This window comes from Pleurodeles waltl, chromosome 2_2, assembly GCF_031143425.1.
Source record: "Pleurodeles waltl isolate 20211129_DDA chromosome 2_2, aPleWal1.hap1.20221129, whole genome shotgun sequence".
Classification (NCBI taxonomy): Eukaryota; Metazoa; Chordata; class Amphibia; order Caudata; family Salamandridae; genus Pleurodeles; species Pleurodeles waltl.
The window spans coordinates 1,187,379,153-1,187,404,141 of NC_090439.1; the positions used below are offsets into that span (position 1 = coordinate 1,187,379,153).

The 24,989-nt window shown below is 46.3% G+C and overlaps 1 protein-coding gene across 1 annotated transcript in view; it reads right to left on the reverse strand.

Moving 5' to 3' along the window:
* The window catches only part of LOC138279217 (vomeronasal type-2 receptor 26-like), an 86,814-nt gene extending 66,997 nt beyond the window's left edge, over positions 1-19,817 (reverse strand). The window contains exons 1-3 of the mRNA XM_069219390.1: positions 18,372-19,817; positions 15,167-15,565; positions 11,600-11,891 (exon numbers count right to left, since the gene is read on the reverse strand). Coding sequence (XP_069075491.1) covers positions 11,600-11,891; positions 15,167-15,387 — 513 coding nt within the window. The 5' untranslated portion in view covers positions 15,388-15,565; positions 18,372-19,817. The remainder of the gene's footprint in view (positions 1-11,599; positions 11,892-15,166; positions 15,566-18,371) is intronic.
* Positions 19,818-24,989: the final 5,172 nt, after the last annotated feature.

Here is a 24,989-nt window from a genome sequence, read left to right on the forward strand (position 1 = left end):
CACTAAAGTTGTGATAGGAGATTCTGCAAAGACAACAACTGACTGCAAAGCACTGAAGACGGATTCCTGGACCTGAGGACCTGCAAAGGAAGGGGACCAAGTCCAAGAATCAAGAAAGTGTCCGGGGGACAGGAGCCCACTAAATCCCGTATGAAGGTGCAAAAGGGCTGCCTCCAGGTGGAAGAAGCGAAGATTCTGCAACAACGAAAGATGCCAGGAACTTCTCCTTTGCACAGAAGATGTCCATTGGTGTGCTGGAGGATGCAGAGTTGCTTCCACGCAGAAAGACCACAAACAAGCCTTGCTAGCTGCAAAGGTCGCGGTTGAAGAGAAGGGTGCCGCCTGGGCCCAGGAAGGACCAGGAGGTCGCCACTTGGAGGAGGATACAGATGGGCCGCTCAACAACACAGAGAGCCCACGCAGAAGCAGGCAGCACCCGCAGAAGCACTTGAACAGGGGTTCAAGAAATCTGAGCACTGCGGTCATCTCAGCACTGCAAAAGAAGCCGGAGATCAATTGAGCGAGTTGGACAATGCAGGACAGAGTGCTGGGGACCTGGGCTGTGCTGTACGCAAAGGAATCCTTGCAAGAGTGCACAGAAGCCCTAGCAGCTGCAGTGCATGCAGTACACAGGATTACTGTCTGGCATGGGGAGGTAAGGACTTACCTCCACCAAATTTGTACAGAAGGACCACTGGACTGTCGGGGTCACTTGGATCCAGCTCCTGTGTTCCAGGGACCATGCTCGTCATGATGAGAGAGGACCCAGATGACTGGTGAAGCAGAAGTTTGGTGCCTGCGGTAGCAGGGAGAAGACTCCGTCAACCCACTGGAGATTTCTTCTTGGCTTCCAGTGCAGGGTGAAGGCAGACAGCCCTCAGAGCATGCACCAACAGGAACAGTAGAGAAAGCCGGCAGGATTAGGTGCTACAATGTCGCTGGTAGTCTTCTTACTACTGGAGCAGTCAGCAGTCGATCCTTGCAGAAGTCGAAGAGGGAGATGCAGAGGAACTCTGGTGAATTCTTGCAGGTCGTTATCTGAAGATAAGCCCACAGGAGAGACCCTAAATGGCCCTCAGAGGAGGATTGGCTGCCTAGAGAGTAAGCACCTATCAGGACGGTTCTCTGACGTCACCTGCTGGCACTGGCCACTCAGAGGCCTCCATTGTGGCCTCACACCTCTGCATTCAAGATGACAGAGGGCTGGGACACACTGGAGGAGCTCTGTGCACCATCCCTGGGGTGGTGATGGACAGGGGAGTGGTCACTCCCCTTTCCTTTGTTCAGTTTTGCACCAGAGCAGGGGCTGGTGGATCCCTGAACTGGTGTAGACTGGCTTATGCAAGGAGGGCACCATCTGTGCCCTTCAAAGCATTTCCAAAGGCTGGGGGAGGCTACTCCTCCCCAGCCCTTCACACCTATTTCCAAAGGGAAAGGGTGTAACACCCTCTCTCAGAGGAAATTCTTTGTTTTGCCTTCCAGGGCCAGGGCTGCCTGGACCCCAGGAGGGCAGAAACCTGTCTGTGTGTTGGCAGCAGTGGTAGCTGCAGTGAAAACCTCAGAGAGCTAGTTTGGCAGTACCCAGGGTCCATGCTGGAGCCCCAGGGATGCATGGGATTGGCACCCCAATACCAGATTTGGCATGGGGGGTGATTCCATGATCTTAGACATGTTACATGGCCATATTCGGAGTTACCATTGTGAAGCTACATATAGGTATTGACCTATATGTAGTGCACGCATGTAATGGTGTCCCCGCACTCACAAAGTCTGGGGAAATTGCCCTGAACAATGTGGGGGCACCTTGGCTAGTTCCAGGGTGCCCTCACACTTAGTAACTCTGCACCTAACCTTCAAACAGTGATGGTTAGACATATAGGTGACTTATAAGTTACTTAAGTGCAGTGTAAAATGGCTGTGAAATAATGTTGACGTTATTTTACTCAGGCTGCAGTGGCAGTCCTGTGTAAGAATTGTCTAAGCTCCCTATGGGTGGCAAAAGAAATGCTGCAGCCCATAGGGATCTCCTGGAACCCCAATACCCTGGGTGCCTAGGTACCATATACTAGGGAATTATAAGGGTGTACCAGTGTGCCAATTAGAATTGGTGAAAATGATCACTAGCCTGCAGTGACAATTTTAAAGACAGAGAGAGCATAAGCACTGAGGTTCTGGTTAGCAGAGCCTCAGTGACACAGTTAGGCACCACACATGGAACACATTCAGGGCACAAACCATGAGGATTGGGGCCCTGGCTAGCAGGATCCCAGTGAGACAGTAAAAACACCCTGACATATACTCACAAACAGGCCAACAGTGGGGGTAACAAGGCTAGAAAGAGGCTATCTTCCTACAGTCAGGGACTGCCTTAAGTCTGAAGTTCAGAAGAAGTTGGACCTATGAGTAATCAAATAGGCTCTACGCCAGCCCAGTAGTGCTTAAACCCAAGCCTCATTCTCAGAATGCAAAAAAGGAAATGAGGTTTTGTGTAGATTATAGAGGGCTCAATACAGTCACAAAGACTGATGCTCACCCATACCCAGGGCAGATGAGCTTATTGATACATTGGCATCTGTCAAGTATCTCAGCACTTTGACTTGACTGCAGGGTATTGACAGATCAAGCTATCAGAAGATGCTAAACCCAAAACAGCTTTCTCTACCATTGGAGGGCATTATCACTTTACTGTTATGCCCTTTGGTTTGAAGAATGCACCTGCCATTTCTCAGAGGTTGGTGAACACAGTCCTGCAAGGTCTAAAAGCTTTCAGTGCATCATATCTTTATGATATTGTGTATTTATCTCGAAATGGGATGACCACCTGGTCCACCTTTGGAATGTTTTGGAGGCCCGGAAAAAGGCAGGCCTCACTATCAAGAGCCTCATAGGACAGGGGAAAGTGGTTTATAAGGGACATCTGGTAGGTGGAGAACAGATTCAGCCACTACAGGGGAAGATCCAGACTCTTTTAGATTGGACTCCCCCCTCTACTCTAACCCAGGTAAGAGCCTTTTTAGGCCTCTTTAGGTACTACAGGAGGTTCATTACGGATTATGGCTCCATTGTAGCCCCCCTTAATGACCTCACATCTAAAAAGATACCCAAGAAAGTTTTATGAACAGCTAGCTTGAAACAAGCCATGTGCTCTGCACCTGTGTTAAAAAAACCAGACTATTCCAGAAAATTCATAGCCAAGATAGATGCTTCTGAAGTATATGTGGGGGCAGTACTATCCCATCTTAACACTGAGTTTGACTCCTAGAGAGAGGCGTTGGTCATCCATAGAGAGGGAGGCCTTTGCTGTGGTCTGGGCCTTGAAGAAGTTGAGACCATAGCTCTTTGGTACTCAAATCACTGTTCAGACAGACCACAAATCTCTCTTATGGCTTAAACAGATGAAAGGAGAAAACCCCAAATTGTTGAGGTGGTCCATTTCCCTACAGGGTATGGACTTCACAGTAGAACATAGATTTGGGAGTAACCACTCCAATGCAGATGGACTCTCCCGATATTTTCACTTAGACAATGAAGGTGCATCTGGGCAAGGCTCGTCTTCTTGTTCTCATTTGGGGGGGTTGTGTAGGAAAGTACCCTATTTCTTGGCATAGTTACTCCCATGTTCTGCCTGTTTGTCAGTATGTTTAACTGTTTTGTCAGTGTGCTTGACTGTGTTCACTGGGATCTTGCTAACCAGGACCCCAGTGATTATGTTCTCTCTCTCCATACTCTGTATTTCACTCCATATTTGGCATACTGGTGCCCCTTATAAGCCTCTAGTATCTGGTACCTAGGTATCCAGGGCATTAGGGTTACAGGGGATTCCTATGGGCTGCGGCATATATTTTGCCACCCATATAGTGCCTATGCAAAGTGCATGCAGGACTGCCATTGGAGCCTGCATGAAAAGGTGCAAGACCTTTTCACCACCATTTTACACTGCACCAGGTCACTTGTAAGTCACCCCTATGGCAGGCCTTCCAGCAGACAGGGCAGAATGTAGAGTACCTGTGTGTGAGGGCACTTCTGCACTAGCAGAGGTGCCCACATGGACTCCAGGCCCATTTTCCCTGACTTTGTGAGTGTGGGGACGCCACTTTATGTGTGTACAGGGCATAGATCAATACCTATATCCAGCTACATAATGGTAACTCCCAATATGGTCATGGTTGGTGACAAACATGTTAGAATCATACCCCAATGGTAATGCAAGTATTGGTTTTATGGTTCCATATACTCTGGGGGCTCCTTAGAGAACCCCCAATACTGACATTTCAGCCTTCTGAGGTTTTGAAGGCTGCCCCACCTGCTGTCACCTCACAGACAGATTTGTTTCCTCCTGCTGCTTGAACAGCTCAAGCCCAGGATGCCAGAACAAAGGATTTCCTTTGGGAGAGGGGTGTTACACCCTCTCCGATTGGAAATAGGTGTTACAGGTATAGGGGTGGTCTCCCCAAGCCACTGGAAATGCTTCAAAGGGCACATTTGGTGCCCTCCTTGCATAATCCAGTCTACACCTGTTCAGAGAACCCCAGTTCCGGCTCTGGCGCAAAAGTGGACAAAGTAAAGGGGAGTGATCACTCCCCTGTCAATCATCACCCCAAGTGAGGTGGTCAGAACTCCTCCAGAGGGTCCCTTGTTTCTGCCATCTTGTTTCCATGGTGGGCAGGGAACTCTAGGAGCATCTGAGTGGCCAGTGCCAGCAAGTGACATCAGAGCTCTCCCCTGGTAAGTGCTTAGCTGGCTAGGAGACCAATTCCCTTTCAGAGCTATTTAGGGACTCTTCTTTGGTGGTTTCTCAAATTCAGATTGCAAGACTCTAGCAGGACTCCTCTGCATTGTCCGACTTCTCACCAAAGAAACTGCATCTGGACCCTCCAGGAACATACAAGCTGCAACAAAGAATCAAGATGCCTCCTGTAACATTGTATCTCCGGCTCCTGCCAAGAACTGTAACAGTTCCCCGGTTGTGCATCCTCTGTGGACAGTCCATCTTCAGACTGCATCATAAGCAAGAAGGAATCTCCCTTGGGGTGATGGAGTCAATCCCCTGCTTCTGCAGGCACCATCTGCAACAATGACTGGTGATGTTTATCCTCTCTCCTGCTGAGCTGCGTGGATACTGCATCACGGGTGGTGGACTGAAGTGGTCCCAATGGTCCTCTCTTTCAACTGTACAACTTTGGAGCAGGTAAGAGTTTGCCTCCCCACGTAAGACAGTACCCCTGTGCACTTCGTGTTTTGCAGCTGCCAAGGCTTGTTGGCATTCTTCCTCGAAGTCCTTCATGCATCTTGTAGCTTTGGCCCCCAGCACACCATCATGCAAAGCACAGCTTCCTGAGTGGTTCTCCAGCGGCGTGGGAGCCTTTGTCTTAGTTCTGTGTTGGCCTCTTCTACAACTTCTTTGTCCCCCTGCTGAGGGACCCCTGGATGCGCTGCCTGGTCTTCTGTGGGCTCTTGAGTTGGTGAGGGACCCCTCTGACTCTCTCTCCTGGGTAGAGTCCACCTGGTCCTTCCTGGTCCAGGGCAGCGCCATTTTCCACTAGCCCTAAGCTTTGCACATGCCAAGGCTTGTTGGCAGACTCCAACGATGCAAACCCAACAGCAATCCTCCATCCAGCATGGGACATCCCTTGCACTCTCCAGGAACCAGACTCTGTCTTCCAGGGTGCAGCAGTGACTCTTCATCCTCATTATCGACTTCCTTCTTGCACCTTCAGCCTGGTGGGTAGGGGCTCCTGCCCTTCCTGGACTGTTCTGTGCTTCTTGGACTTGGTCCCCTTCTTTCACAGGTCTTCTGGTCCAAGAATCCACTGTTGGTGTCTTGCAGTCTCTTCTGGTCTTTGCAATATTCTTCTTTTCTTCTAAGTGGGTGGTTTTGGGAAACTACAGTACTTTACTGCTGCTGTCCTGGGTGCTGGGGGGTGTTGTGGAACTTACCTTTGTACTTTTCTAATAATCCCAGCTCCCCTCTACACACTCCACTTGCTTAAGAGGGAGAACAACTGTTGCATTCCACTTTCTTAGTATATTATTTGTGCTCCCACTGGGCCCATAATATATATATATATATATATGTATACATAGTGTATTACTTACCTCCTAAGGGAGTATATCCTCCATGGTATTTTTGGTATTTGTTTCACCAAAATAAAGTACCTTTATTTTTGTAACACTGAGGGGCATATTTATACTCTGTTTGCGCCGAATGTGCGTCAAAATTTTTTACGCACAATCGGCGCAAACCCTGCCCCATATTTATACTTTGATGTCCAACCCGCGGGCATCAAAATTCCACCATGTGCGTCATTTTTTGGAAGGGGGAACCAGCATTGCGTTAATTATGTGCAAGGTAGGCGTTCCCATCCCAAAAATGACTTTAAGGCCTGTGCCCCATATTTATACTCTGACGTCATTTTGACACACAGGAGGGGGTGGGCCTTAAAAAACGGCGCACAGCCTGATGGGCGCCGTTTTTTAACACCTGGGTCAGGGCAGGCGTTAAGGGACCTGTGGGCTTGGACGGAGCCCAGAGGTGCCCTCCCCTGCCCCCAGGGACCCCCCTGCCACCATTGCCCACCCCAGGAGGACACCCAAGGATGGAGGGACCCATCCCAGGGAAGTAAAGGTAAGTTCGGGTAAGTATTTTTTTCAGATTTTATTTGTGGCATGGGGGGCCTGATATGGGCCCCCTTACATGCCACTATGCCCAATGACCATGCCCAGGGGACATAAGTCCCCTGGGCATGGCCATTGGGCAAGGGGGCATGACTCCTGTCTTTGCTAAGACAGGAGTCATGTCAATGGAGGTTGGCGTCAAAAAAAATGGCGCAAATCCGGTTTGAGGCCTGAATTTTGCCTCAGACCTGACTTGCCCCATTTTTTGACGCACAACCCCCATCTCCCATACGCCAGCGCTGCCTGGTGTGAGTCATTTTTTTTGACGCACACCAGTCCGCAGCGCCGGCTAACGTCATTCCATAAATAAGGCGCCCACATGGCGCGTTGGAATGGCGTTAGCCGGCGGTAAAACTTTTGACGCACAACTGCGTTGGAGCAGTTGTGCGTCAAAAAGTATAAATATGGGCCTGAGTGTATTCTTTCATGAGTGTGAGTACTAAGGCCTGTATTTATACTTTTTTGCGTCGCATTTGCGCCATTTTTTTTACTAAAAGGTGGCGCAAACTTACAAAATACAATAATATTTTGTACGTTTGTGCTACTTTTGCATCAATAAAATGACGCAAATGCAGCACAAAAAAAGTATAAATGCGTGCCTAAGTGTGACTACAGTGGTATTGCATGAGCTTGGCATGTCTCTTAGATAAGCCTTGGCTGCTCACCCAAAGTTACCTCTAGAGAGCCTGGCTTCTAGACACTGTCTACACAACACTGATAAGGGGATACCTGGACCTGGTACAAGGTGTAGTACTATAGATACCCACCACACACCAGGTCAGCTTCCTACACCCTGGCACAGTGTGCCCACTCCCAGTCGTGGCAGGACCATCATTGTCAGGGGTGACAAGAGACGACACAGGTACCTGCTCTGTGGGGCACAAAATGGATGAGCCAGTCATTGTTACACAGGCTTGGGGGTGAATGGTTGCCTGTGATGCAGATGCATCAGGGCTGGGAGAAGTCGATTTGGGCAGTGTGAGTGTGAGAGTTGTTGATTGACCAGGTGTCTCTGATGGGCCAGCTTTGTCTTCAGTGTCCATGCATCCTGGAGTGTTATCCGCACTGGGGCATTCATCTAAAGTGATAGTGGAAGTCTCTGGTATCCTGTCCATGGTGACCTTGGCAATGTTACCTGTGGGAGAACTTGAACACAGAGTTGCTGTTACATTTAGGGTATTATTGATGTTGTGTGAGACGCAGACAGTGCCTTAACTTGATCCCCAGAAATGACAATTTCAGCTGCTGCAGTATGCTTTGTACAACATAAGACTCTGTAATTTCAGTACCATACACCATGCTTGAAGCAGATAAGCGGTGTTGGTAGTGATTGGACTACTGATACCGTCTTATGTTGTCTGATTGTTGATATGGGTGTTCATCTTTGTTACATAGTGAAGTGTCTGACATGATGCATGGCACAAAAAAGAGGTGTATCATGCACAATAGTGTCAGAGTGGGGACACAGTATGGGAGTAAGCAATAGACATTGATCTGTAACTGGATTTACTGTATGTGAATCCTCTTTCACATCTAGATTTCTACCCCAGTTGAGTACATTTCAATCTTAGGAATCTTTATTCCAAGGGCGTTGGGATTGACCACTCAGCTATAGCTGTGTTTCGCTTGTGATGATAGTGGGAGTGGACCGTTGCATTGCATTGCTGTCATTGCCATTAACTGTTTCACTCTTGCACATACACAATGGGTTAGATTGATAGTTTCATATGCATGATATCTCACATTTGATGTGCTGTTCAGGTTTTCACAATGGTCTTATATTGCATTCTCGGAGTAGTAGTGCTATCAGTTGCCTGCACTTCACGTGCCATTCCTAAGGGCTGTGGAGCCAGGTGAGTTTAGTGGACATGTAGCATGCCGGAGAGGTGTATTGGAACATTTGGACAGAGGTGTAGTGTGTGATATGTTAATTGGGGTAGATTAAGGTGGTGAGGGAGCATGCAGAACATGACAATTGAGTGACATGGATTTTGTGGGAACTTACCAGACTCCACTTCCCCAGGTATTCCTTTCAGGCCCTAAGGATGCAGTATGCAGGATTCAGACCTTTCCTTCCCAGGAGATAAAAGTAGGGGGAGGAGATGGGGGCCCACTGCCAGTCCTGAGTACCGCCAGCTGGTGCCTGGATGCCATGGAACATACCTGCCAACTGAGGTTGTTCCAACTTTTCCTGATGTCCTCCCTTGTATATGGACACCTCCCTACAGAAGTGACCCTGTCAAATATTCTTTGCCACAAATCAATTTTCATGGCATTTGATGTTTGCTGGACCTGTGCTTTGAACATGTGTGGCTGTACCCTGACTGACAATTTTGTCCACAATGACCCCCAACTCATCATATGTGAAACATGGATGTTTTTGTGGGGTCATGCTAATGGTGGTGAAGACGGTGTGGTTGTGTTAAAAAGAAGTCTGCAGAAAAAGGTAAATGGTGAGATGTAGATGCTGTGATGTGAGTGGGTTACAGTGTTGTGGAATGTGTGTGGTTGTAAAATGTGTGTTGTGTATGTTGTGCAGGTGCGTGATGTGTGCTGAGTGAAATGTCAATGGGTGCCTTTTCTTGATTTTTGTATCTCTCAAAATATTGGTTGTCTCTGGCTGTGTGTGGCGTTCTGTTCACAAATGATTGGGGGTTGTGTAGGGGTGTGTTTTATAGTGCAGTATATAGGTGTGTCGGTTGTATGGGTGTGTGTCAGGTGTGGGGTTTTCAAACTATCCAATGTGGTGTTGTGTTTAGTGTAATGTGAGATGAGACCACCACGGTTCGCACTGCCAATGGTTTTACACCATGGAAGAACCTCTGTCATGATTTGTGGATCGTAGAATGATGGAAGGGTTGTTGTCGGCCTGGCGGTGCTGGTGGTTGGACCACCTCTTTCCCGTCCTCCAGTTTCCTGGCAGTTTCGGAAATGTGCCTGTTTTTTGGTATACTTCACAATGTGACTTTTAATATGGCAGTCGGATTACCTCCAACATGGTCTTGCCAAAAGGCCTCCTAACTCGTAATGAGGCCCAAAAAGTCTGTGATGCTCCGCGAATGTGACCATGAATGTGGTCCCAAGTATGTGCAATCTGTATGGTGAGTTAGACCTTCATGTGTCCGATCTAGTCCATTGTACTAAAAGTCCCATAATCCTTTGTGATGATAATTCTAATTCCTAATTCCCAAACAGTGACCCGTCACAGCTGCCTCATCTACTTAACACTGGTAAATCGCAATTGATAATGTCCCTCATTCTCTTACCATTGCTGTTGGTATGTGGATGCAATTGTGTACATATGTGACAGTTTGAACCTATTCAAATGGCTTAGTTGTGGCTGATGACCTTTCCATTTTGTTGCCACATGCAGCCAGAGGATCAGAGGTCCCTATACCATCAGGGAGGCAACATCATGGGACACATCAACCTTTCAGCACCTTCAGATGTGAGACCGGGTGCGGGGTTCAGGAGAGATACTCCTACTCCATCACCATCTTGGACATTGGGGGTTTGCAAACATTCGCTACTGAAGTTATAGGAAATGGCATGCCACTGCTCGGTGGGAGTCCACATTGCTCAAGTTCTAGGGATTTACAGGTCAGTGCAATGTGGAAGCTCACACTGGGCATGTCCTAGCGATTGACAGGTCAAGGCTGGTTTGCACCATGGTGCAAAGTAGGGAGCAATAGCATTAAGATTTTGGTGCTACCCCTGAACAGTACATAGAGGCCCTTTATAAATAATAGTGTGCCCCCTTTTAATGCCTGCTCTGAATATAGTTAAAAATGCAACAAATAAATGGCGCAAAGAAATCTTTCAGATTTCAGATTCCATTTTTTGGCCCACTAATGGGTGAACGCCTTCCTTGCATCCATTATGCATGATTTGCATCACTTTGTAAATCTGGTGCAGTGATTTTTGCCTCGTTGGGCCACATTAGCGTAAAATAAATGATGCTAACATGGTGTAAGAAGGCAATAGCCATTTTAAATCTGGGCCTGAGTACCTTGAAATTTGGTAATTGCATCATCTCTTATTTAATGTGCTTAAAAGTAGATGCATCGGCAGAAGTGATGTTTGGATGCACACACTGGACCACTGATAAAACCTGTGGGGCAACCTACAAAGGGCAATCATAAAGAAAGTGCACATGCACATGTTTGCTTAAAATAATCAACTGTGACTTTGAACATATATGTGTACATATCACTGACTGTATGGATAATTATATAAACATGGGTATATATATATTCATACATGCATTTGGATAACTTAATCTGCTTGGGAAGGTGCAACATCTGCTTTTTCCCCTATCCTATTCAACACCGGTGGTGGGGGGGGGGGGTGTTCAAGACAAATAGAGCTGGTGCACAGGCCCCATCTGCCCTGCCTCCGCAAGAGGACTGTGTTAAAGACAGCAGAAGTACAGTATGAAGGGCTACAGAAGAAATAGGTTATTATATTCAGATTACTTTGCATTGCTCGATTGACAGTTGCATTGCAGTGCATTTCTAGAGCTCACACTGCTCTAGCCCTAAATCACTGACAGATCTAACTTGTAACGAATACATTTCACAAGTCTTATGGCAGAGGTAATGAGTAAGTGCACATAATGTAGACAACATATCACAGGTCAGGACCTGGATTATGGTATGGGTAATTGTATGTATAGGGTGTATATCATATACAGCAAAATATGGTCACCAAGTGTAGTCTGGCCCATCATTAAATAATATCATTTTTGTACAACTGACAACTTGATGGTGTCTTGGCAGGTTTTGCATCTTGAACATCTTTCTGATGCAAAATATCAAAACCCAGCTCTCTGTAGCTGAAAATAGACACGCTTTGTTGAACTGAAAGACTTGCAGTTTGTTGATAAAAATAATAATCAAAACAGTTGAAGTAAGTGGAGACCTACCAGTGGATACTTGTAGAGTGCCAAAAGTTGAGCCATTGAGTAGGTTGTTGTTGATGACACGTCACCAATGAAACCGACCAGATGGCCTTTGCTCTGACATCTGTAATTTGGAATTGGTTCCATTTGCTGTGACATGATGCTCAAGGCGCTCTGAACAGCTTTCATCTCACTTGCACAGGAGTCAAATAAATTATATCCCAGTGTAAGGTTTGGTAAAATGTCAGGATTTCTATTGATCTCTTCTATGGCATAAATGAATGCCAGGCCTTGTAGAACATATTCAAGTGAAAACCTAAAAGATCAGGAGACATATGGCACCATTATAACTTTTCTTACTAAGTGGATAGGAGGTTAGGAACAAGTATAAAGGGATTGAAACTCGAAAGAGGAGGTATTTGTTTGTATGTCATAAGTAATTGATCATTTCAATCATAAAACTGCACCTTCCCTTTATTTTCATAGCCTAAATGTAGGCTAACGTGAAAAAACATTTTGGTTTCCTTCGGTAGCATTCCTTCTTTTGTATCATTTGTGATGACAAAGAAGGTTCATGAGGTGAACCATCTGGTTAAGGCAAGATGCCATGGTAAATGACCTGCTTGTCTGTCTTAAGGAATCAGCAGCAATGTTGGAAAGATTTGCAGCAGTCACTCAGGCTGTTATAGACACAGAAGGCAACTCTGAGTGGTTTCAGCTATTCAAACTGTCCCCAAAACAATACTTTTATGTTCTAGTCATTCTGGGTAGCTCCAGGACAATCACTAAAGACAGATTTTGTCTGCAGTTGCCTCTTTAAGTCATTTTATGGGTTGGAGGTGCAGAGCTAGACATGCATCTTTGCCTTTCCCTTTTGGAGTATGTGCACACCCAAGGTCCACATTCAGTTGTTTCTCATCTAAGCTCCTCGCCATCCACGTTTCAACAAGGAGTTTCTAGAATCCCATGTTCTACAATAATCCAACAAAGATTAATCTGCAGGTCCCCGAAGACCTTCTGTGGATGATTTGTTTAGGCCCATGGCAGTGACATAGGACATGAGCACCCATGACAGAGGTGTAGCTATCATAGTACTCCAGGTATTACTCCAGAGGCAGTCTAAGTGGCACTTTGATGTATGGGACACCATTTTCAGCTCATATGTGACTGCCCTTGAAAACAAATCTAGAACATTCGGGTTCATTTTCCTTGTTTGCACTGGAGCCCATAATACACTTGCTGCGCCACAGCACCATCACTCAATTTTGCTGCCCAAACTGCATTCAGAGACTCAGACCAGTCCCAACACCTACACCAACATCTGGGCCAGTAGCAACTCCTATCAAAACAAACACATTGAACAGTACCAAAGCCAGCATCAGCATGTGCACCAGCACCAACACCTCGACCAGTACTAACACATGGAACACTACCAACACCAGCAACTGCACCAACATATGGACCCGTAGCAACTCCCACACCCTGAACAGTACCACTGCCAGCACCATAAACCACACCTATACCAACACTACACCTGCAACATCGGCAACACTAGGACTACGACAAACACCAACACCAGTAGCTAGATCAGTACCAACATCAATACCTCCACTAGTATCAACCCATGGAACAGTACCAGCACCTAAAATAGTACCACGCCCATCACAAGCACCAGCACCAACATCTGCACCAACATCTGCAGCCCCACCAACATTTGGACTAGTATCAACACAAACACTTAGAACAATATCATCACCAGTACCAGCACCAATACAAGCAACAACACAGGAACCAACACCTGGACCAGTACCAACCCAAACGCTTTGACTATTACGAACACCTGCAACAGTACCAGCATAACAGTACCACTACCAGTATCAGCACCAATAGAAGCACCAACACTGGGCACCAACAACTCAACCAGTACCAACACAATCTCCTTAAACAGTGCCACCACAGGGAACAGTATCAACACCAACACCTGGTACAATATCACCAGCAGCATCAGCACCAATACCAGCACAAACACCAGCACCTGACACTTACCAATACCAACACATGAAACAGTACCACTAACAACACCAGCACCAACACCTGGACTACCACCATCACATGGACCAGTACCAACACCAGCTCCATACCCTCAACCTGTATCAACATCTGGAACAGAAACAAAACCAGTACCTGGAACAGTATCACCATCAGCACCAATACTAATACCAGCACCAACATATGCACCAGTATCAAAACAAACATGTGAACCAGTAGGGCCACGAGCATCAGCATGTGCACATGCACCTGGACCAATACTTTGACTAGTACCAACACCTAGAACAGTACCAACCCCAATACCTGGAACAGTACACCAGCAGAACCAATACTAACAACTGGAACATCCCAAACACCTGCACCAGAATCAAAATGAACATGTGGACCAGTATCAACACCATCATCAACACATGCATGGACACCAACAGGTGGACCAGTACCAACACAAACACCTGGACCAGTACCTACATCCGCAACTGTACCAAAACCACCAACACTACTGCCAGCATCCAAACCAATGAAGGTCACAAACACTTAACTGGAAATATTAAAAACCTAAAGACCAAGGCAAAATTGTGCTCAAATATCTCTGAAGTAGTTATTAATGACAAGGCATTTTTAAAATAAAAACATATATATATATATATATATATATATATATATATATATATATATATATATATATATATATTTCTTAAAAATGATTATGAGCTCAGCAAAAGTTATTTTTGTAACATAGAATAATACAAATGTACTTACCATAAGCAAAACCATGGCTCTTTCGAATCACAGGGAACATTCAAGTATTGTTCATTATGCAAATGATGCTGTATGACCTCTCCAATCAGGAGGTCTCCACACATGTACAACACCAGCACCAACACTGACACCAGCACTAACTCATGGAAAGTACCAACACCAAGACCTGGAAATGTACCAACACCAGAAACAATAGCAGCATGGACACCAGCACCAGCACCAACAACTCTATCAATACCAACACCTGGAACAGTACCAAAATAAGTAACTGCACTAAAACACTGACACAACACCAAAACCTGCAAGAGCACTAACATATGTACAATATCAACACTAACAGCTGGAACAGTGCCAACACCAATATCAGGAACAATACCTCCACCAGCACCAATACCAATACCAGCGCCACCATCTGCAGCAGCACGTGCACAAACACCAACAGCTGGACCAGCACCAATACCAACACTTAGACCAGTATCAACAACATCAATTGCACCAAAATACCAACACCAGCACCTCCACCAGCACCAACATCTGGACCAGTAACAAAACCAGCAACAGAACCAGCACCTGCACCAACACGCCTGCCAATACCCACACTAACAAAGGACACAAAACTAACCTACAGATATTATAATTCTAAACACCAAGGCAGCATTGCCCTCAATAAAACATATTTTCAGTTATCAGTGATAAGACAGGGTTAGGCTCAAAATAAAAATATCATTAACACCTAATCGGAGAGCAGTGATGTTGTTACCATATAAACATGAATGTACTCACCAGAAGCAGTGCCATGGATCTCTCAACTCACTGAAACCTTTCCGGTACTGTATATTATGCAAATGCCGCTGTATGACTCCCCCAATCATTAGGTCTCCAGGCATGTACATGCTCGACTGTTTGCTGGCTCTCAGGGTACATCTGGGTCTGTGTCCTGAGACATCTCCGACAGTGCAGTGACCCATCATAGAAATCAGAATGAAACACTGAACCTGCTTCATTGACAGAGGTTGTGCTCAGCACAGTTCTTGCAGATCTGTTACAGGGGTCCAGATGCAAAGCTTCAGGGTAAATCAAGCCTCACTAATGAGACATGTACCAGGGCCTCTAAAACAAGAAAGGCGACCTCAGTCAATGTCTGCCAGATGCTTCACCAATGAAACCTGTGATCCTGAGCACCTGAAAAAAAAGAAAGGGATCTCAGGCAGTGTCTGTCAGATTTCCCCCTATGGAATCTGTGAACCAGAGCCCCTGAAACAAGAAGAGATGTCATTTAGCATTTGCAAGAAGTCTCACTAATAAAACCTGTGTACCTGAGCCACCAAGACAAGTAATGAAACCTCAGCTTGTGTTAAGAGGGTGTGTCATCAAAGGAACCTGTGCACCCAAGTCCCTGAGACAAGGGAATAGACCTAAGTCTGTGTCAGGAGGGTGTCTCTTCAAGGGAACCTGTGTACTTGAGCCCCTGAAATGAGAAGAGACTTTGGTCAGTGTCTGCAAGATGTCTCACCAATAAAACCTGAGTAGCCGAGTACTTGTGCCAGGTGAAGAGACCTCAGTCAGTGTAAGGAGGGTGTCTCACCAATGAAACCCCTGTAGCTGAGCACCTGAGCCAGAAGAAGAGACTTCAGTCAGTGTAAGGGGGGTGTCTCAACACTGAAGCCCATGTAGCCAAGAATTTGAGCCAAGAGAAGAGACCTCAGTCCGTGTAAGGAATGTGTCTCCCCAATGAAACTTTTGTAGCCGAACACCTGAGCTAGGAGAACATACCTCAGTTGGTGGAAAGAGGGTGACTCTCCAATGTAACCCCTGTAACCGAGCACCTGAGCCATAAGAATAGACTTCAGTCAGTGTAAGTTGGATGTCTTACCAATGAAATTGTATTCTGTAACTCTTTAAATCAGAGAAGAGACCACTTTCAGTGTCAGGTGTCTCACTAATGAATTCAGGACATCTCACCAATGAATCCTGTCACCCATTCCCTGAGAGAAGATAAAATAGATCTGTCTGTGTCAGAAGGGTGTCTCATTGATGACTTCCATGAACCAGAGGTCATGAGCCAGTAGAAGAGACCTCAGTCAGGAGGGTGTCTCGCTAATGAATATTATAAAGTGGAGAACCTAAGACAAGTGAGGAGACCTAAGTCAGTGCCTGAAGAGAGTCACACCAAATAAACCTGTATCTTAAGCTCCTAAACAAAGAGACAAGCCATCAACCAGGGTCAGGGGGATGTCCCTCCAATGAATCCAGTGTGACTCACCAATAAATCTAGGGTGTGTCACCAATGAATCCAGGGTGTCTCGCCGATGAATCCCTTGCACTCGAGCCCCTGAAACAAGAGACTACACCTCAGTCTCCATCAGAAGGTTGTCACCTCCATGAAACCTGTGAATCCAAGCCCCTGAGATAAGAGTTCTCAGTGAGTTTCAAGAGTTTGCCTCAGATATAACCTGTTTTCAGAGCTGCATGGGCTGATAGTCCCTGAACCCATCTAGTACTGAAAGAGGCCATGGCCCTAAGATAACTTTCATATCATTCACTTATGTCCATTACTAACTTCACTCTCCCTACTGTTTCTTCCTGCCTCCCTCCAATCGTGTTCTATCCATTCACTCTCATTTCCTTGTTCTCTTCTTTACCAGTAATAATCCTTTTTTTTAATCAAGGGTCATTGAGTTCTCCTTTTTCCCTCTACTATACTCTCTTTTGACTCCTGTCTCCCTTTGCACAGTGTTTAGTCTATTTCTGTTCTGCCTTTTTTCTACTTCTGTTCCCTTCAAAATCTTTATCTGTGTTTCTTCTCACACTCTGGTAGTCTGGCCCTCTGGTGCCCTTGATCCCTCATACCCAGTTGGTCTGGTACTTTGGTGTCTTTGAGCCCTCATACTCTTGTGGTTTAGCACTCTTGTGCCCTCAAACCCTCGGGCTCTGTTGCCCTTGCAATTCGGTGGTCTTGTACTTTGGTGCTCTCAACCCCACATACTCTGGTGTCCTAGAGCCCTCGTACTCTGGTGCCCTCATACTATGTTGGTCTGGTATTCTGGTGCCCTCAACCCCTCATATTCTGGTGGTATGGTACTCTGGTGTCCTCAACCCTTCATACTCTGGTGGCCTCATACTCTGGTGGCATAATACTCTAGTGCCCACTAGACCTCATACTCTGTTGATCAAGCATGTTTGTGCCCTTTAACCCTTTAACACTCAGTTGGTGTGGCATTCTGATGCCTTCTTAGTCTGTTGTTGTGGTACTCTGATGCCCTCATACTCTGTTGGATGGTACTGTGGTGCCCATGAGCCCTTTTACTCTAGTGGTCTAGCACTCCTTTGCCCTCAAACCCACATACATTGGTGTGCTTGAGCTGCTGTACTCTGGTGGTCTGGTACTCTGGTACACTTGATCCCCTGATCCCTTGTACTCTGGTGCCCTGTTAGTACTATTGTGTTCTCAACCCCTCATACTTTGTTAGTCTGCTACTCTGGTGCCCTAGACCCCTCAAACTCTGGTGGTCCGGTACTCTGGTGCCCTCAACCCTTCAATGGTGACCCCCCTCCCCACATTCCCAATAGCTTGGTACTGATGCTCACAGAAGACACTCTGGGTTGGAGCCTGTCTTCTCCAACTAACATGCATCTGTCATCAGAGAGGATCAAAGCTGCTCCTTAGGCGGAAACCCTGAACCCAGGCCCCTGGCATAGACTCCCACCCTCAGCTCCTCACAGGAGAGTTTATCTTTGAATGGGCCAGTTTGGGTATAAAAAAGCCCAGTTTATATACAGCTATTTTAGTTGCTATACCCTTTAAAGCTGCCACATGAAACTGTGGACTGTCTGAACCCTGTGGAGACACCTGGTAAGGTCATGGCTATGAAATACAACACATAAACAGCTTGCTGATGTTGTCAGTAGTGGTAGCTCCTGCTACAGAAATAGTTATCAATGGCTTGAACAAAACGTTTTAAAAACTGAGCAGCCAAATTCAGCTTACCTTGCAGAAGCTAGGACTGGCTGCTCCACAGCGGTGTATTGTGTTCTCCAGATGTATTGTCCTTCAGTGTGGTGCCTTGTCCTCCAACCACTGAAGATGTGTTTTCCTTCAGTGTGGTGCCTTGTCCTCCAACCACTGAAAATGTGTTTTCCTTCAGTGTCGTGCATTCTCCTCCAACCATTGCAGATGTGTTTCCTTCAGTGTGGTGCATTCTCCTCCAACCATTGAAGATGTGTTTCCTTCAGTGTGGTGCCTTCTTCTCCAACCATTGAAGATGTGTTTTCCTTCAGTGTAGTTTCTTTTCCTCCAACCATTGAAGATCAGTCCCCTTGCAGATTGTACATTCTGGCCACTTCTCTTTCTCCTGCTGTCCACCGGTGAGTGTCCTCAATGGAGCACTTGGAGTCGACTCCCCATGTGCTGTTTTTATAGGGAAACCAATGGACTATGAGGAGGGGTGGGTGCCCTCCCAATCTATGCATGTTTTGGTGGTCACAGCAGCAGCACTTTTTCTTTGAAACAATAACAAAAACAGAGTTCTTAAAATGTAAAAGAAAAAAAACACTAAGAGCAGAGAGACAGAACAAACATGTTTATGCAGTGATCACCAAAGCTCGATCCTGCCACTTAGGGGTCCTTTTCCCTCTAGAATGTTGCAGGAATAGACTGGCTTGTAGGAGATGAGAAAAACAAAACAATTATCTTTCAAAAAAGCTACATTTAACTTGTTTTCTGAGGCTGCCTTCCTAGTGTTTATTTGCATTACTTTACTGAACAAAGCTGATGTCCCTTCCCTAGAAAGAACCTGGAAATTATTTTCACCAAGTGGTTGCCATCAAGGAAGGACTCATTTTTTGTATTGAAATTAGTGTTTAGTTAGAAAGCAGTACCTAGAACCAATTTTACTTTATTCAACAAAGTTTGGGTGATTCTTTCCCTGAGAGAACCTGAAATTTATTTTCACCCAGTGGTTGTCTTCATGGAAAGATTCTATTTATTTTATAGAAATACGCGTTTAGTTGGAAATCAATATTTTTGACCTGTTTTGCTTTTATCTGTGAATCTGGAATGTTTAGCAAATTATGTATATAAAGTGCAATCAACAAATTGGCAAATAATGAATACTGGGACTAACCAAACTGTGACAGTGTAGCATGGGCCTGTAAGTAGGCAGGACAGATACAACACTATGTTGTAAATAGTGACAGCTTTGAAAGAACATGCAAATATCCTTGGCATTGAACAAACTACACTGTCCATCTTCAGATGTGAACAGGTTGAAATTAGCCCAGTGGTGCATTCAGTGAACATTTTAAAAGCACAGACGTCAGAATAGTGGTGAGGTGTAGGAGGCTGGCCTGGCTTGTAGTGGGTACCAAGGGGTACTTACACTCTGTACCAGGTCCAGTTATCCCTTATTAGTGTAGAAGAGGTGTTTCTAGCACCTTAGGCTGATAGAAGGTAGCTATAGCAGAGCAGCTTAGGCTGAACTAGGAGACATGCAAAGATCCTACTATACCATTGGTGTCATATGCACAATATCATAAGAAAACACAATACACAGATATACTAAAAATAAAGGTACTTTATTTTTATGACAATATGCCAAAAGTATCTCAGTGAGTACCCTCAGTATGAGGATGCCAAATATACACAAGATATATGTACACAATAACAAAAATAAGCAGTAATAGCAAAAGGAAGTAATGCAAGCAATGTAAAGTTACAGTAGCTTGCAATAGGAGCACATAGGTATGAGGGCAACACAAACCATATACTCCAAAAGTGGAATGCGAACAACGAATGGACCCCAAACCTATGTGAGCTTGGAGGGGGTCGCTGGGACTGTAAGAAAACAGTGAGGGTTAGAAAAATAGCCCACCCCAAGACCCTGAAAAGTAGGTGTAAAGTGCACCTATAACCCCCAGAGAGCACAGAAGTCGTGATAGGGGGTTTCTGCAAGGAAGACCAACACCAGCAAAGCAACAACAGTGGATTTCGGGACCTGAGTACCTGTGGAACAAGGGGACCAAGTCCAAGAGTCGCGACAATGTCGAGAGTGGGCAGATGCCCAGGAAATGCCAGCTGAGGGTGCAAAGAAGCTGCCAACGGATGGTAGAAGCTGTGGATTCTGCAAGAACGAAGAGGGCTAGAAACTTCCCCTATGGAGGATAGATGTCCCACGTCGTGAAGAAGCTTGCAGAAGTGCTCCCACGCAGAAAGACCACAAACAAGCCTTGCTAGCTGCAAGGGTCGCGGTTAGGATTTTTGGGTGCTGCAGGAGGGACCAGGATGTTGCCACTTGGATGAGGAGACAGAGGGGGCACCCAGCAAGTCAGGGAGCCCTCACAGAAGCAGGCAGCACCCGCAGAAGTACTGGAACAGGTACTTAGAAAAGGAGTGAACCGTAGTCCACCCGAAGTCAGAAAAGGGAGTCCCACGAAGCCAGAGGACAACTCAGAAGGTTGTGCACTGCAGGTTAGTGTGTTGGGGACCCGGGCTTGGCTGTGCACAAAGGAAATCCTGGAAGAGTGCACAGGAGCCGGAGCAGCTGCAAATCACGCGTTACCCAGCAATGCAGTCTAGCGTGGGGAGGCAAGGACTTACCTCCACCAAACCTGGACTGAAGAGTCACTGGACTGTGGGAGTCACTTGGACAGAGTTGCTGAGTTCCAGGGACCACGCTCGTCGTGCTGAGAGGGGACCCAGAGGACCGGTGATGCAGTCTTTTGTTGCCTGCAGTTGCAGGGGGAAGATTCCGTCGACCCACGGGAGATTTCTTCAGAGCTCCTGGTGCAAGAAGGGGGCAGGCTACCCCCAGAGCACGCACCACCAGGAAACAGGCGAGAAAGCCAGCAGGATGAAGTGATACAAGGTTGCAGTAGTCGTCTTTGCTACTTTGTTGCGGTTTTGCAGGCGTCCTGAGCAGTCAGCGGCCGATCCTTTGGCACAAGGTGATGAGAGAAGTGCAGAGGAACTCTGGTGAGCTCTTGCATTTGGTATCTGAAGAATTCCCCAAAGCAGAGACCCTAAATAGCCAGAAAAGGAGGTTTGGCTACCTAGGAACGAGGATAGGCTAGTAACACAGGTAAGAGCCTATCAGAAGGAGTTTCTGACGTCACCTGCTGGCCCTGGCCACTCAGAGCAGTCCAGTGTACCAGCACACCTCTGAATCCAAGATGGCAGAGGCCTGGGGCACGCTGGAGCAGCTCTGGGCACCTACCCTGGGAGGTGTAGGTCAGGGGAGTGGTCACTCCCCTTTCCTTTGTCCAGTTTTGCGCCAGAGCAGGGCTGGTGGATCCTTGAACCGGTGTAGACTGGCTTATGCAGAGATGGGCACCATCTGTGCCCATCAAAGCATTTCCAGAGGCTGGGGGAGGCTACTCCTCCCCAGCACTGACACCTTTTTCCAAAGGGAGAGGGTGTAACACCCTCTCTCTGAGGAAGTTCTTTGTTCTGCCTTCCTGGGCCAAGCGTGGCTGGACTCCAGGAGTGCAGAAACCTGTCTGAGGGGTTGGCAGCAGCAACCACTGCAGTGAAACCCCAGGAAAGGTAGGTTAGCCTTACCCGGGTCTGTGCTAGGACTCGGGGGATCATGGAATTGTCTCCCCAATGCCAGAATGGCATTGGGGTGACAATTCCATGATCTTAGACATGTTACATGGCCATGTTCGGAGTTACCATTGTGACGCTGTACATAGGTAGTGACCTATGTATAGTGCACGCGTGCAATGGTGTCCCCGCACTCACAAAGTCCAGGGAATTTGCCCTGAACGATGTGGGGGCACCTTGGCTAGTGCCAGGGTGCCCACACACTAAGTAACTTAGCACCCAACCTTCACCAGGTGAAGGTTAGACATATAGGTGACTTATAAGTTACTTAAGTGCAGTGGTAAATGGCTGTGAAATAACGTGGACGTTAATTCACTCAGGCTGCAGTGGCAGGCCTCTATAAGAATTGTCAGAGCTCCCTATGGGTGGCACAAGAAATGCTGCAGTCCATAGGGATCTCCTGGAACCCTCAATACCCTGGGTACTTCAGTACCATATACTAGGGAATTATAAGGGTGTTCCAGTATGCCAATGTGAATTTGTGAAATTGGTCACTAGCCTGTTAGTGACAATTTGGAAAGCAGAGAGAGTATAACCACTGAGGTTCTGGTTAGCAGAGCCTCAGTGAGACAGTTAGTCATCACACAGGGAACACATACAGGGCACACTTATGAGCACTGGGGCCCTGGCTGGCAGGATCCCAGTGGCACATACACTAAAACAACATACATACAGTGAAATATGGAGGTAACATGCCAGGCAAGATGGTACTTTCCTACATGAGGGCTGACTCCAAGTGATGGAATATGAAGCTTCTGATGTGTGTTTACCAAATTAACCCAAGGGTGGGGAATGGAATCTGGGGAGTCACCCTGTACACATGTGCAAAGCATAGGATTTCAGCTCCATGTCGAAGCAGAGAAAGCAAAGAACCTGGCCATTCTGAAGTGGGCATGAGTTTCAGATCTGACCAGCTTTAGGGCCCTGTAGCGCGTGCACTGCTGGCACTTAGGGCTAGATGTAGGTAACAGTTTGCACGTCACAAACAGCGATTTTCGCTGTTTGCGACTTGCATATTGCACTATGCAATACAAAAAACCCGATTTGAGATTTGTAACCTGTTTACCGAATCGCAAAATGGGTGTACGAGTCACAATTAGAAAGGGGAGTCCCCTTCCTAATTGCGAGTCGCAGTGCAATGCCAGAGTGCTTTGTGACCGCAAACGCGGTCGCAAACAAATCGCAGTTTGCACCCATTTCAAACTGGTGCTGACCCATTCGCAAAAGGGAAGGGGTCCCCAGGGGGCCACTCCCCCTGTGTGAATGGCATTAAAAACATTTTTCCAGAACAGGCAGTGGTCCTATGGACAAAAACGTTTCATTTTTTAGTTTTGTAATGTATCTCATTTTCCTTTAAGGAAAACGGGCTGCATTACAAAAAAAAAAAACTGCTTTTTTAAAAAGCAGTCACAGACATGGTGGTCTGCTGTCTCCAGCAGGCCACCGTCCCTGTGAGTGCTGCTAGTCTCAAGGGGGTCGCAAATTGCGACCCACCTCATTAATATTATTGGGGAGGGCCTTTCCGACCTCCTTGCGAGTCGCAGATGGTGTCAGGGACACCATCCTACATTCCAATTTGCAATGCGCCCCTAATGTATTCATACTGCCCTTTGTCATAACCAACAATAAACAAACAGGAAGTGGAATTAATAAAGCCAAAAATAATAACATCTGTGAAATGTTTGTAAATAGTTCACAAAACAACCAAGGTTTCATCAAGGACGGTGTGCAGTGAATCACAGTTTATATGGTGCTTGTAGTGAAGCATGTGCAGTGTATACAGTATAAATAGGGCACCATAGAGCATGCATAGTTTACTGTGAGTGAACAGAGTGTGCAGAGTGCAATGTGTTTGGTTTATGTGGTGGTGTGTGCGGTGTACACTGGATAAACAGTGCAGGAGAGAGCATGCATAGTTTACCGTGCAGTGTATAGAGTGTACACAGTGCAGAGTGTTTGGTTTACGTGGTGGTGTGTGCAGCGTATACAGTATAAAAAGTGCATCATAGCGCGTGAATAGTTTACTGTGCAGTGTATAGAGTGTGCATGGTACAGTGTGTTTTGTTTAGGTGGTGGTGTGTGTGGTGTATACAGTATAAACAGTGCAGCATAGAGTGTACATAGTTTACTGTGTAGTGTGTTTGGTTTTTGTGGTTGTGTGTGAAGTGTATAGAGTATAAACAGGGCAGCATGGAATGTGTATAGTTTACTGTGCGGTGTATAGAGTGTGCTCAGTGAAGGGTGTTTGGCTTTTGTGGTGGTGTGTGCAGTGTACACAGTATAAACAGGGCAGCACAGAGCATACATAGTTTACTGTGCACTGTATAGAGTGTGCACAGTGCAGTGTGTTTGGTGTATGTGGTGGTGTGAAGCGATGTACACATTACAAAAAGTGCAGCAGAGAGCGTGCATAGTTAGTTTACTGAGCAGTGTATAGAGTGTACACAGTGCAGTAGGTTTGGTTTATGTGGTTGTGTGCGGTGTATACAGTATACACAGTACAGCATAGAGTGTTCATGGTTTACTCTGCTGTGTATAGAATGTGCACAGTGCAATGTGTTTAATTTATGTGAAGGTGTGTGTGGTCTATACATTATACACAGTGCAGCATAGAGCATGCCTAGTTTACTGCGCAGTGCATAGAGTGTGCACAGTGCAGTGTAGTTTGGTTTATGTGATGTTGTGTGCTGTGTATACAGTAAAAACAGTGCAGCACGTTGTACCCTGTGCAATGCAGTGTATGCAGTGCAGTGTGCACACTGTAGAAAGTTTAGTGCACTGAACACAGTTTAAACAGTGCAGTGTATACAATGTATGTAGTAGAATCGATATTGTGTATGTATTGAAGTGTGTGCATTTTATACAGTATAAACAGTGTAGCACAGTTGTACAGTGTTTACTGTGCAGTGTATAGAGACAGTGCACATAAGGTGTAGTATAGTTTATATCGTGTGTGAGTGGTGTGTACAGTGTATACAGTGTAAGCAATTCAGTACAATGTGTAAT